Source organism: Macrobrachium rosenbergii, chromosome 11 (genome assembly GCF_040412425.1).
Source record: "Macrobrachium rosenbergii isolate ZJJX-2024 chromosome 11, ASM4041242v1, whole genome shotgun sequence".
In the NCBI taxonomy this organism is placed as follows: Eukaryota; Metazoa; Arthropoda; class Malacostraca; order Decapoda; family Palaemonidae; genus Macrobrachium; species Macrobrachium rosenbergii.
In genome coordinates this window covers 2,451,680-2,466,679 of record NC_089751.1, presented here as the reverse complement: position 1 = coordinate 2,466,679, position 15,000 = coordinate 2,451,680, and the positions used below count along the sequence as shown (strand labels likewise).

The 15,000-nt window shown below is 37.2% G+C and overlaps 2 protein-coding genes across 5 annotated transcripts in view; one reads left to right on the top strand and one right to left on the bottom strand.

Moving 5' to 3' along the window:
• Positions 1–15,000, top strand: part of LOC136843090 (sorting and assembly machinery component 50 homolog) — a 68,683-nt gene that overhangs the window by 2,050 nt on the left and 51,633 nt on the right. The window lies entirely within an intron of this gene.
• LOC136843089 (bestrophin-2-like) lies at positions 169–13,988 on the bottom strand. 4 transcript variants are annotated; one of them, XM_067111051.1, is made up of 11 exons: positions 13,735–13,873; positions 11,083–11,123; positions 10,736–10,809; positions 9,914–10,027; positions 9,111–9,282; positions 8,780–8,909; positions 7,258–7,502; positions 5,863–6,096; positions 4,077–4,595; positions 666–735; positions 169–301 (listed from the first exon to the last, which is right to left on the bottom strand). In XM_067111051.1, the coding sequence occupies exons 3-10, from the start codon at positions 10,801–10,803 to the stop codon at positions 667–669; spliced, it is 1,551 nt and encodes a 516-aa protein (XP_066967152.1). In that variant the 5' UTR covers positions 10,804–10,809; positions 11,083–11,123; positions 13,735–13,873; the 3' UTR covers positions 169–301; position 666. The 4 variants fall into 4 exon arrangements, with proteins under 4 accessions (XP_066967152.1, XP_066967156.1, XP_066967157.1 ...); XM_067111055.1 differs by having other exon boundaries at positions 9,914–10,024; XM_067111056.1 differs by lacking the exon at positions 11,083–11,123 and having other exon boundaries at positions 9,914–10,024; positions 13,735–13,988.

Genomic DNA, 15,000 nt, shown 5'->3' with positions numbered 1-15,000 from the left:
TAATTTTTTGTGTCCTGTAAGTTTTTGTGAGATATGAACTAAGAAAATGAGTTATTGCTCTGTATCTTTTCTTGGTCAGGAAGGTTCGAAGTTTTAATGTGCATAAAAATGTAGCGAATGTTAAAGAATAAAAGATCTATTTGTGTTTATGGTAAATGACAAAAAACGTATAACACCTTAATCTGCGTCAACTCGAATATTAAGAAGTTCTTCAAAAGGTTATTGCTTAACATTTCACCCCCAGCAAAGTCCAAATGAGACGAATAAAGTTGCTGTAGATCCTGGAGAGAGCCCTCTCAACCTGCAGTTAAGAAAAATTGGATAAATGATTGATAGGCATCGTGCCAGCATTTGGTAGTCGAAAATGAATTTGGAAATACAGCAGTCTAAAAGTAAATGCATCGTCATATACCTTACAAGCTGAAGTTGACAGGAACGCTACTCATAAACCTCTCATGGACAATTCTACATGAGTACATCTACACACTAAAATCAAATATATTATGGTATACAGTACAGTAATGTAAATAATGTTTTATGAAGAAGGCTGGCTTATTTGAATTCGTAACGCTGCAGGATTTATAGACAACTTTCTCTTCAACTTCCTTGACAGAGGCAGAGAAAGGTTTATCCAATCTGGTAATGACTTTCCTTATATTGAATACCTTATATTGAAGCTGTGTCATCTTCTAGCAGTTCTAAGGTCTCTGACAGTCCAGCAAAGTTTGTTTGAAGCTGTAAGAATGACAGAGAAAAAGAGGAAAAACATCAGATTTTTTTTAGATTAACAGCTCTTGAAATATATAATTTTATTAACTTCTTATTCAGAATTGGCAAGATCTTACGAATATTATAATGGATAAGAGACATCAGTTGCTGTTCTAACCCTCAGAATCTCTGCATCAGAAAATACTATCAAGCTTAAATGCAATACAAGGAGCAAATAATGAAAGGAAATGGATGTCACCTATGAAAATGCAGATTCCGTTGATGCCACTTTGATGTTACCTATCTGTTTGACATTTGACACTTTTTTTTAGCTCGCTGGAAAAAAACAGAGAATAGCGGTAAATATAAAAGACCCTGAGAGAATCTGTGTAGGTTGTAGCTGAACCCTGAGGCAAAAGTAGGAAGCATACTGACAAAACCCCTTATCCCAGCGACTGCTGAATCCTCTTGGGAAATATATCTCCAGTTACCATCAGGAGCGATAAATGCCCTACAAACCAGTTTTTTGAAGAAACTTCAATTAGACCGATTAGCCTTAAAACTATCCCATATACTTCTAGTGAATTACTGAGAGATAACGGAAATAAAATTAGTTATGACTGTAACGACAGTGGTTATTGTAGCTTATATCCAACTCTAAAGGTTACTGTTCAATACCCTACAACTCTAAGGGAATAAAAATGAGGAAAGTCGGAAGCTTTATTGATACAAGATCAAAACTTACTTTGGAAACAACACTTAAACCAAACAGTGATACATTTTACAGTACGCCCAAAGCACGTAATAAATTATTAACCCTTGTCCAATTAGTTTCTACTCGTAGGTAACCTGAACTGCATGGGGAGGCTTGACCCACACTTCTCCTCCCACCTGAACAAGAGCAACGTCCTCAGTAACAGTAACTGGCACTTTTGCCGGGTGTCTCCACTTATATTTGTAGATAGCCCTTTGAGGAACACTACTCTCATCTAACCCTTACCTGGGTGTTATATTTTACCAGAACACAGCTTCTAACAGACTTATGTCTCCCCTCTCAAAGATAGTTTTGATATTTCCGTGGTGCCTCTCCACAATACCGTTCCCACTTGCTCTATTGACGCCATGAAAATATCTCTTGAATATTCCATCCACCCAACATCCTCTTTAGTACTTCCAACCTGAATACTGTACTATTATTCATAAGAATCTCATCTATAGGACCTTGTTCCATAGAAATCATATTCAATATATCTGCTATTTCCTCCGCGTTCTCTCTCTTCAGACCTCTCCACACAACGAATCTGCTAGGACCACAGTCAAATATTGACAAATACGGTACATTTCTCTAATGTGTGACATCTGTGGCAAGTCTCCTCCAATCTCTGTCCATGCTCACACTACCTGCCTCATGTACCATAGGAGCAGGATCAATTGACTGACATTGCAAACAGCTTTTCACAACATGTTTCGCCATTTGTTTATCAATTTTGGAGTCTAGTTTCTGTGCTAAAAATGTAGTTCTGTCTACACCCATATGATGCCTGTTGTGCTCCTCTCTCAAACCAATAGTGGTCAGGCAACACATCTCCTCACTGCTCACCTGGTTCTTTAGTTCATTCAAAAACCAGCTCTTTTTAACCTGGGTCAAGGCATTAGACTTGTTCTTCACTGTATTACTAGTGTCACCCTCAGTTCTAATCCAAATTCTTCGGTAAGCTCCCTCATAATGCCCAATTGTCGCTGTATCATCATCTCTCTTACTCCCTAGACCTTGAACCAGAACACCACCACTGCCTGGTTCTAGGGGTGATTGTCGGGGAGGGTGTTGGGGTGGTTGGCCACTAGTGCATCAGAGTGCAGCATCTCTGTGGGCCTCGCTTGCACTGTCCCTTTCTGCCATTTTGCCTCTTGTTTTTGTACCTTCTAGCATGTGCTATGATTCTTTAAAATTATTATTTATCGTTTTTACATATTTACAAGTTAGTTCTCTTCGAGTTGAGCAGTGAGAGGCAGATGGAAATGAATGTTGACCACAGAAAAACAAGTCAATGAAAAGAATGACAGACTTTTGCATTAAGTATACCTTAGTTTAACCAGACCACTGAGCTGATTAACAGCTCTCCTAGGGGTGGCCCGAAGGATTAGACTTATTTTACGTGGCTAAGAACCAATTGGTCACCTAGCAACGGGACCTACAGCTTAGTGCCTAGTAAATGCCTGTGAATACACTTTAATTTATGAAGTAATAACTTAATCTTTGAAAATAAAAAGATTATAGGTGTTCAAAGTTTGCATAATTTTCGTGCATTTTTAGGGAATGGGTTCTTCCAAGAAGTTTTGGTTTCAAAACTATTTTAACGTATAAAAAGCGTTTGTAATGGGAATATACAATTTATCGCAAAGGCCAAAAACTGGGACCGATGAGGTCATTCAGCGCTGAAAGTGTTGAAACAATTGTTAGGAGAAGTGGAAATCAAGATGGAAGGGAGAGAAGATGAACGGAGGTACGATAAGAGGAATGAAAGGGCTGAGGGACCGAAGGACGCAGCAAAGAACCTTGCGTAATGCTTGGTGGCACTGCTTCGCCACGGGGGAAGCGTCTTTTAATCAGCTATCATTTGGAAAACGAATTAGCTTTCTAACATAAATAATAACAAAGTTTTTGTCGTTCAAGGGTTGCAAAATTTTTTATATACTTTAGTTAATGCTAGTTATAAAATAATGCTTTTTCCTGTTATAATTTCTGTTTCCGAATAACATTATGTGGAATGGCAACATACAATGCTGCAATTGTGAAACTAACCAGTATCTGCTCACTTTACCATTGTGTTTTACATATCCTAGTTTTAACTCCTATCTTAAAGTCTTTTTTTTATTCTAACGTTGTCCTCTTGGGTGTTTTTTTTTACTTTTAATCCAAGAAGTTTCAGTATTTTAGGATTCTAAATGTATCGGTTGAAACGTTCTTCAGATCTGAATCCAGGTGTTTTGTGTCTATTAATGATATATTTTATAGACATATGAAGGGTCAACAGGAAAATCCATCCATTCTAATTCTAAATTATTAGATTAGTGCCTTGCAAAAATTTACAATTGGCTAGAGGACAGTATACGTGTAAGGGTATAATATACAGATTGATTTTACTTGTTTTCAAGAAAGTGTGCATGCGGGGTTGTATTATTCACCGAGAAGGATTACTAAGTACAAATGAAATTCTGTACGAAAACTACATAACTTGATTGATTCGGAGAATTGATACTAATATTTTACACTATGTGATCGGTGGAGCTCAGGAACAGCTACCTACCTACTGTTGAAAAAGGGTCAAACAGAGAAATAATCAGAATATTAAACTATTCAGTCGCACCGTTTCAAACGAGGCAGATCTCGGTGCCAACGTCCTCCTCCTGCGTTGCGTCGAAGACACGCGCGACTCATTTTTGCTGTTGTTACGTGAAATTTGCTTTATTAGCGAAAAACAAGAATCGTAGCTGCATTCGCTACTCGACTGACTCGTCGAAGTTAGACTTCGAGATCTCTGCAACTTGTTGAGATTGGGAATGGCCGTGGCAGTAGAACAAAAGGATTCTTCACTACTTTTGGTAACTGGGGCCTCGTGGGTGTCGATAACGACTATTTTGGTTGCGATGCTATTGCTAGAGGCTGGTTGCTCTGACATGGCGGTTTCTTCTTCTTCCCTCGGTAGGCAAGATTCTGTAGGATTTGCGCAGGAGTATAAGAACTCGGGGTTTTGCTGGGTAGGTGCTATATTGTTGTGCTGCCGCTGCTGCTGTTTTCGAGCATTGTAAGGTCCAGTCTTCTCTTCGAGGTCTAGAAGAAGGTGCGGTTCTTTCCTGTGCATGCCGTCCACCATTAGATATGAAACCTGGAAGATTAAAAGGTATTTTTTTCATAACACTGGAAACATTGATTATCTATGGCAGTGATTTGCAATCCTGAGTGTAAAAAATATTTTAGTGTCTACTTTAGGATTCACTTCTGATAATTTTGTGTTCCTTGTCCGGAGTAAAACCTTATCATGCTTCTTGAAATAGTTAAGAGACACAACCATATTAAGTGTATATAAGTAAAAGTCACAATTATGTAAGTGTATAAGTAAGAATATTTAGAATTATACACTGGAGCTTTCGCTCATTTGCCAACATGGCTCGTCAGTTATAAAAACGATTTATGGAAATTGGTCACGAGGTATGCAAAGAGAAATGTATACTCGGATATTAAAAAGAATATCAATGAGGAAATTCAGGGCTCGTTACGCTGAATGTAAACTTCTTAATCTGGCACAGAATTTTTCAAAAGCAGATTCCGAATCGTCCAAAATTCCCAAGAGAGAAGGTCATTTGGTTGTTGACTGTTGTCCAGTTGCCAATTGGAACTGGCCCTCATCGGTGAGCATCACTACAGTATTTCTAGACTTTATCCTGCGGTGGAGCTTAGAGAATGCTTCGCGTTTTATTTCAGTGTTTATTTTTAGTCCAGGCTTATAGGATGTGTCGCCAGAATTATATGATAGGGCTTCAGTAGTATAATACTAGTAGGAGGACAACTGGTGGAAAAAGACCTTAATCTGTGTCAGAGGCTTTCAGTAATAGATCACAGTAAAGAGTATGATATTCTTAGTCAGCATAATTCAAATTTATTCCTGAGCATCCTATCATCTCTTATGCACAGGCTCAGGTAAGGTTAACTGCGACAGAATATTGAAGCGGGTACCCATGTTGCCTAAGTAGGCCTGACTTCCTATATGAATGTGGGCAACATAAAAAACGTCACGGAGAATTCAGAATCGCTTCAAGAAGTTCTGTATCAGATTAACAGTTCATCTTCGTTACAACAGTTGTATTGCCGTATTTGCCTGCGGACCTCTTTAATTTCTTTTTAAACTCTCGATATTTATGTTTTTGCGTTGTTAGTGGCAACTTTCCACGATCGTTTTATAGCTAATGAGGAAAATAATTTGCTTCTTACTGAATTCTACACGATTTACGAAATTGTCTATTAACACCGAGTAAGGCATGCAGGAAATTACAAACATTACTCGAGGCAATTTACCCTCTTTCCAAGTTACAGCACAGCTCACACGCACACACGACACACACAGGACCATTCGTCATCCCTAATTAACACTATACCTCCAAATGTCTCTCCAGGAGCTCGTTAATGTCGAAATCATCGTCGTCGTCCCCGAAAGGGTTGAGGAGCGACTCTGCAACTTTCAACCATCCCATGTAGAAGATAAACTGCAGAATTGTGAACATGGGTACATACAAATCTATGAGGTGGTCCTTGTACCCTTGTTCCGGGTCGAGAAATTGACGTCCTACGACCGAACACAAAATATAGGTGTAAGTAGCCATCGTTGTGACCTGTAGACAGAGGGTTAGAAGTATCACGTTACTTTTCTCTCGGTCAGAAATTAAGCAAATATCTTGTATCTGAAGCAGATTGTAACAGATATTCTCAGGTTTTACTTTTACTGCATTGGATGGAACAAAAGTACTAAGAAATCATACCATTCAAGTTGTAGGACACCTGTGTGGACATAACGATCATGTGAGGCCAGTGGCATCTTACCAGATAATTATGAGGTGAACGTCATCATGTACTCCATCACCATAATAAGAACAATTCTAATGATTCAGATATGACTATGCCACTAGGTTATGGGTTTGGATATTAAGGGCCACTGGCATGGGAAGGGAATGTGTTTTTCAAAATTGTATCAAATGAGGGTTTGAATATTTCAGAGAAAAATGCGATAATCTACACACACACACACACACAAATACATATATATATATATATATATATATATATATATATATATATATATATATATATATGTATGTATATATGTATATACACACACATACAGACGCTCCTCTACTTACGAACGAGTTATGTTCCAAACGGCTGTTCGTTATCTTGATTTTGTAAGTTCAAGTTGGTATACTTAAAGTCAACACAATACTAGTACTGTACTGTATTTTATAGAGTATCTTATTAATACGAATGATACATAAAAGCTAAATACAATAATCACTGTAATAAATTGTGATGATAATATTACAATTTATAGATCACTTTACTAATATGAATGATACTTAAAAACTGAATACATTAAGCAAATTTTATGATAATAATACAGTAAAGTACAGTTGTTTTAATTTATGTCAAAGATGTCCTAGGCATTGCAAAGATTGCTTTTTGCATCATCTTGCCATATAATGCTTCAAAGCACCAGAGAAGAGTACTTCTTGTCTTTCTTACACCAGTGATAACTTGATGAAACATGAAAAATTGATCTCTCTCTCTCTCTCTCTCTCTCTCTCTCTCTCTCTCTCTCTCTCTCTCTCTATATATATATATATATATATATATATATATATATATATATATATATATATATATATATATATATATATGATAGAGAGTGAGAGAGGAATCAATTTTTTCATGCTTCATCAAGTTATCACTGGTGTGAGAAACCCAAGAAGTTGGCAACTCCTAGGACGTGTTCATATTACCTGGGTGTAAACAAGGGGAACGCTCATATGGCTGTACTCCTGGAGTTTGCTGCATGAATACCGGAGGTTGGTAATTTCATGGATAAGAGCTTCTTGGCTGTGGTCGTCGGGGATGTAGCCTTCCTTGCGAGCTTTCGTTACGACGAGACTCGCCCACAGAAGTGGCAAAGGGTCCCAGACTTGATGGTGGTTATTCACTTCGTCCACCATGTCCATGATGCTCTTCTCCTTGGCAGTGAGATATTCTGCAGAGAGAGAGAGAGAGAGGGTAGACGTCCCTGTGAAGTGATAAATGTATTGGAACCACCTATAAGTATATGATATGCATGAACAGGTTACGGATAAGTAAACACATCAGTAAGCAGATGAAAGGAACTAAGACATTCAAAGATATCTAAGTATGATAATCCTATTGCCATGCTTCTGTGAAACATCAGTCTGTCAGAAGATTGCCGTGGTGCTTCGTCTTGGATAGTTTGGGTTTTGTGTTGAGTAGCCTATCGTGATTTCGAGATAATGCGCTTAATCCAAATAAATTCATACTTTTAATATGTGAGCCAATTACCTAATTCTACGGTATGTAACATGAAGCCCTTGTTGAACTAAATCATTGTTCAAATTTCTTCGTCCTTCGTTGACGCAAACAGGATCTCATTTAGTCACGAGCAGTTTTAGCGGTCTAACATCTATTACTGGTTTGCGTATTTCATTTCATCTTTTTTCCTTTTCTCACTCATGGTTAAAATATTGTGCACAATAAAAAAAGTTTATACTTCATGCACTTTTGCGTTATCCTGCCATAACTATTACTTATGATGAATATGATTGAAAAAAATGGCATCAGACAGTGGTCCCATGAAGTGAATTTGGGAGCCTTTAAGGCAATTATTAAAATTATATGACTTGGATGAATTGTTTAGTTGGAGATAATTATTGCAGGGAGGAGATCGCATTTTCAAGTTGTTGCAAGGTTTTGACTATTGCTCTGCCCTTTAAACCATTCTGTGCCTCTCGATTTTTACAGTGGCTCAGAATCTTGCTAAATCAATAATGACTAAACTATTTCTGTTTAATCTTGGGAAAAGGCATTATTGCTCTGCCCTTTAAACCATTCTGTGCCTCTCAGGTTTTACAGTGGCTCAGAATCTTGCTAGATCAATAATGACTAAACTATTTCCGTTTAGGCTAATCTTGGGAAAAGGCACTTGAAAGTGGGTCGTAACTTAACGATGTAACATGTCCGAATAACATCGTTATATTTCATATATATAAATACATGGTGATCCGGAAGAGAGCTTATTCAGTAACCTAAATTTCTCCTCAAACACATGCTGTGTCTGTTAATAACGCTGTCGAGTTTAGAGACTATGAAAAAATGTTTCTAAGTCCAAAAGTAAATACCACGGGTGCCGAATACAACGTCTTGAAATGTTTTGAAAACAGTTTTTCATGCATAATTTTTCATGCGAGAATCACATCATTCCCATACGATACTTTACGTGAAGTCAAACAGTGCACTAACCTGCTTTGACAAGGTGATCATAATTGGGGTAAACTTTTGCCACTCGAGGGGAAATTCTGGCAACTGAAAGTACAAAAGCCAGGTTGATGTATCTGGCAACACCACGCCGTAACGATATGCAACGGGCATCCTGAAAAGGAAGTGTATGTATTAGCCTATGTGAGTATCTTTAAGTTCATTTACATGTGTCAAATAACTCTCTCTCTCTCTCTCTCTCTCTCTCTCTCTCTCTCTCTCTCTCTCTCTCTCTCTCTCTCTCTCTCTCTCTCTCTCTCTCTCAACAATCAAATGCTTAGACGTTAGTGTTGAGAAATATGGCTTCTTACATTACCTTTCCCTGGATATAGGCTGAAGTCAAAAGGCACACGTCGTCAGGCCACGGGATCAGCATGTATTGTTCCCACCAACGAGATACGACGATGGAAACGTAGAATCCTAGGATGAAGGATATAGGGGCGGCATTCCTGTAGGATTCGCACACGAGGGCGATCTTTTCAAAGATTCTGGAATACAGCGCGTAGTTAGGTAGGTTTGTTAGATGAACGCAGACGATTCAAGATCTGTACATGCATCGGATTGAACTGAGCAGTGAACTTATTTTTAGCTATCCTGACACAATGGGGAGCCGACATGAGGCTTTCGGCATACTTTACAAATGCTAATACCTTTAAGATTCAGATCAGTTAGCTTAAGAGCAAATCGTTTTAAAAAGTGTTTGACACCGTTACTGACTTTACTTGGGTATTATTATATCAAATTTTACTTGCTCTGGTAATGACGAATCATTTCCTAAAACCAAAATGTTTATCATTGATTTTAATTAGTTTTTGGTATTGAAGCACTGAAGGAAAAACGGTTCTCTTCTGAACAAGGAATAAGTAAATTAGTTCCCCCGCTCTTCTCCTTTTGACCCTGTTTTGAATTTGACTCTGGTCAGTGTTTAAATATACTCATCTGTTCATTCCTGCAATTGTGCGTCAACGTATACTTATATAGGTTAGTCATTCCATATGCCAAGTCTGCTTGCTTGTTCATAATGTCAGCTCGCACGCACCGGCGGCTTTCTTGCGCGTACGTCTTCCTCAAGCTCTCAGTTTCACCTTCGTCGTACTATGACCTCACTTCAAAACTCACCTCTTCTGCGGCTCCGTCAGGGCGCACCTGTACACAGCAGAGCAGGACGCGTACAGAGCCAGGAAAAAAATCAGGTCCTTCCAGATCAGCTTGAAGACACTGCCCCGCCACCTGCTTTGGAATGACAGGGCGCAATGTCATGAGGTCTGTTTTCCGTTATTTTGCAGGCAGCTATTATTGTCACTTCAGTTATTCAGTCATTAAAAGACATTTCTTGTAAACGTTGTGCTGTTTATGTTTTTTAGACTCAATATGTGTATATACTATATATATACATTACTGGTAATCTTCTTAGACACGAAGATATGTTATCTAGTTGTATTCCAGATGGGAAAATGAAAGATGGATTGTTATAATATGCCCAACAGTTTCGTCCTCCAATGGACCTCTCCTTGGAGCGTTTCCTTAATAGACGCTCCAAGGAGGAGGTCCATTGAGGACGAAAGTGTTAGGCATATTATAACAGTACATCTGCCATCTTCTGTGTGGAATAAAACTATATATATATATATGTGTGTGTGTGTGTGTATATATATATATATATATATATATATATATATATATATATATATATATATATATATATATATATATATATATATATATATATATATATATATATATATATATATATATATATATATATATATATATATATATATATATATATATATATTATATATAGGCCTATATGTCATACACATTGTATAGAAAGAAGTACCTCTGTTGAAGACAAAATTTACACTCGTTTTCAATCGATCATGCTCCACAAAATGTAAAACATGTGTGCAACAGAACTATGATTTCAGGGTATAAACTCACCTCAACAGTAATCTTGAAAAAAGACAGAAACTGGTTGTAGAAATTTGTTTGCTGTATGTGACTGTCATTTCTTCCTGTGGGAAAAAAAAAGAAGGTTTTAGACAGAAAACGAGGCCTCAGGTTAACATTTCACAGACTCTTATGAACACTTTCTCTTCGAGTAAGTAACACAACACTATGATTATGGAATTTCATTATATTTATCTAAGAAATGTTTGATATATAGGCTGTTCGGTCAAAAGGGGAAAAAGATCTCGGTCCGGTGGTCTTCCACAAAAGAAATGCAACAGATAGGCTTCTTCATAAGAGGGATGGAATTAGCACAATAAGGTTTCAGGATTACTCACGGGAGGAGGTCTGTTGTGTAGTTGTTTATGGGTTGACGTTCCTGAAACATCAAACGGTACAAGTTGTCATATCATATTAAGACGTGTTACCTCTGCTAAGTATGTAATGTATCCATAAGAATGTATCGGCAGGTGTCATTATTGTCAAAGCAATGAAACCAGAAGCACTTTCCCGAAGCCGGAAGTACCTCTAAGAGTGGCGAATATTGTGCTTGTTTTACGTCTCGTGAGTTCACGCCTTACAAGGAAGTCACGTGTTTTGACCGCTCAGCCGCAGCCGTTTTCAGTGGTCAAAAATTACGAATATGATGGATGATGTGCGGTTTTTATTTCTCTCTCTCTCTCTCTCTCTCTCTCTCTCTCTCTCTCTCTCTCTCTCTCTCTCTCTCTCTCTCTCTCTCTCTCTATATATATATATATATATATATATATATATATATATATATATATATATATATATATATATATATATATATATATAAATATATATAAATGGATGTACTGTATGTATGAATGTGTGTGTGTGTGTATGTTCTGGCATAACTCTGAAATGCATTGAGCAATTTCAACCAAACTTGGTATACATATGACTTACTACCTGGGAGAGAATGCTGTGGGGGGGTAAGACATCACTTGCACTAAAGTGGGTGGGTGTGGGAAGTGGGTGACTTGTAAAAATAGCCAAAAATGGCAGACATTAGCATCTAATCCATAGTTTTCGAGGTTGCTGAGATGAACAGTGACACTCCCGATGCCATTTCAGTCCATTTCAGTCCAAGTTCTGCCCCAATAGGAAGATGGGGTGGAAGGGGGTGTCATGTAAAAATAACCAAAAACAACAAATATTAGCATCTAATCCTTAATTTTTGAGGTCACTGAGATGAATAGTGATGCTCCTGGTGCCTTTTAAGAGAATAGGTGAAAAATAAAATGTCAAAAATGACAGATATTAGGGCCTAATCCACAGTTTTTGAGGTCGCTGAGATGAATAGTGACATTCCCAATGCCCTTTAAGCCCAAATTCAGTCCCAATAGAAAGAGTTGGGTGAGAAGGGGTGAAATATAAAATGTCAAAAATGGTGGGAAATGTAACTGAAGCAACTATCTTAACAAGAAAGGCAGAGTGAGAGAGAGAGAGAGAGAGATTTAGAGGGAGAGGAAGTGAGAGAGAGAGAGAGAGATTTAGAGGGAGAGGAAGTCAGAGAGAGAGAGAGAGAGAGTAGAGGGGGTGGTAGGAAGGAGAAAGAGAGAGAGAGAGAATTTACTGGTTGTCATTCAGAGTTTTTCAGGGCAGCACCGGACTGGTCAGCAGTGTATATTATATATATATATATATATATATATATATATATATATATATATATATATATATATATATATATATATATATATATATATATATATATATATATATATATATATATATATATATATATATATATATATAGAGAGAGAGAGAGAGAGAGAGAGAGAGAGAGAGAGGTATATATATTATACCCATTTATTATATATAATATATATATATATGTGTATATATATAGCCTTTCTCTAACTTCATTAGCTTCTGTACCATACTTCTTTATCACCATCGACATTAACTCCATCATATATATTCATTACAATATAATGAAAAATTATGAAAATCCGATATTTGAAGGTTTGACCGAAAAAATTAAATCCATTGCAAAAAAATATGCTTTTAATATGCTTTTATGTAGCTTGCTTTTTTTCTGTTTGGGTCAAATCTTGTAACTCAATTTTCGACCTGTTCCCTTTGTCCGATAGACTTGAAATTTTTCATGGTTACTCAATCCTGGTGACAATACAACCTTACATGATCAGTAGGTCAGCAGTGACCTCTAGTAACTCTACAGTGACCTCACCCAGTATCTCAGGTTTTGTATGAAGCGAATAACTCTTCGGATTTTTCATACCCTCTTTGACTCGTTAGAATAAGTTAATAACTCTACGGATTTTTTAAACCATCTTTGGCTCGACAGTCTATTATAGAATATCACGTTCAGTTTCGTTAGCTACATTCATAAATCGTTTACAATTTCTGTCAAGTAAAAAATAATTTTTTGAGACCACGATTTTCTGACAATTATTTATCTTTTCTTGTAGCATTTCCTTCCATGTTTGGCGCCCACGCTTTTATCTTTGTAGACACGATTAATTGTACGAAAATCCTGGCGTGCCTCAAAAAATTATTTTTTTTACTTTTTAGTGCATTCTAATGAAAACGTTTTAAAAAAAATGTGATTCATTTTCATTTTTCATTCGTTGTATTTATAATTTTATAAAGGAACTATATTTTACAAAATCCGGAATAAAGCTTTACCCATTGAATAATTCTGAGACACTAAATCGAAGATGCCAGGTTATCTAAACAATCTATCATTAGCTTTCGCTTTCAGGTACAAGTGAGAGATTATCTCCAAAACATTTCTGCCTCCTTAAACAAATTTTAGAAGCAACCAGTCGATGTCGTCATGTCCACTGACAGCCTAAATCACTGTCATTTAATAACTCACTGCTGGAGGTGAAGAGTAATCCTTTGTATAAAGAAACAACTGTATATGGTTTCACATCATTGTATAGACCTCATAAGGCTTCCGGTAAAGACAAAAGCAATTTTAAATCATATCTTACTTTGAGAAAAGTTCCAGTTTGTCCAGATTTGTTTCAGCAGATGAATGCACGTTTAAGAGTAACGTTGTCACAGAGTAAACACCGACATTTAACTCGTACTGTAATCGTTTTCAAAATCTAGTACACCAACCGCAATCCTGCAACAAGGAAAGCTGAACGTCGACTGCGGCCTTTCCCCTCTCGCCTCGTCTCGCTTGCCCCGTGACTGCAGAGGAGGTGGTAAGCTTGGTGTCACTCCAGTCAACACCGTCTAGCTGCCAACATTCCTTCATAATTACTTTAAAGTCCTACAAACATTTTTTAATAGAAACCTATTCAAATGTTACCCATAGAATATTTAGTAGCCCTATCATTGAACTTAATTTCACAATATGGTCTAACGTCATTTTTGCGAAGGTGTGAGGGTGAGATTTTTCGCAAAGTAGCAAATACGCCCATCAGTCTTGCAATCACATAGAGGGGAATAGCATTATCTGAAGGAAAGGAAGAAGGGACACAAGAGCACGAAAAAATAAAAATAAATAAGTGAACAAATGTATAACAAAAATAAATACATAAAAATAAATATAAAAATAAATACGAAAAGCGTCCTCTGCGAGACACGCGTATCGGAAGTATAGAATACGTAAATCTTGAGCAGACCAGGAAATGTTCAGTTGAGGTTCGTTTAAATCACGTTTTCATTATGACAGTATATGCGTACCCGATCCGGAAAAGAGAATAAGATGCGAAGAAGAAGAGGGCGGATATAATAGAGAAGTCTTAGAAACTGAGAACTGACGACACTTTCCATTTCTTTGTTTAATTGAGAGGTTCTCTTTCCCATGATTCATGGTTTGAGTGACATACATGAATGAATACTGAAGACAGCATCGCGAGAAATTAGGGCCCTCGTTTAAATCCGTGTGCGTAGATTTAATGCAGTTTGGTTCTGATGGTACTTTATTTCGGAGTCCTTGAAGTCCAGTAAACCAGGTCACCAGCAGTCTAAAGTTTCATTGCAGTTAAGCAGCTTAATTAATAGTACCATACTAGACAACTGTAAGGGATATCTTTCCGAAATACACCTGAAGAGTCTCACAATGTAAAAGGCTTAGGATGAAGCCGAAATTGGGCAGGAACTTCCTCTTAGGACAAGATGGTTGCGGTGGGTTGGAAGTCAGCAGTTAACTTTCTTGAGCGTAATCAGAACACGATATTATGACAGTAGACTTATACTAAGCAAAACAAATTTGTAGCAAAAAAAAAATCAGCAGAAAGATTGTT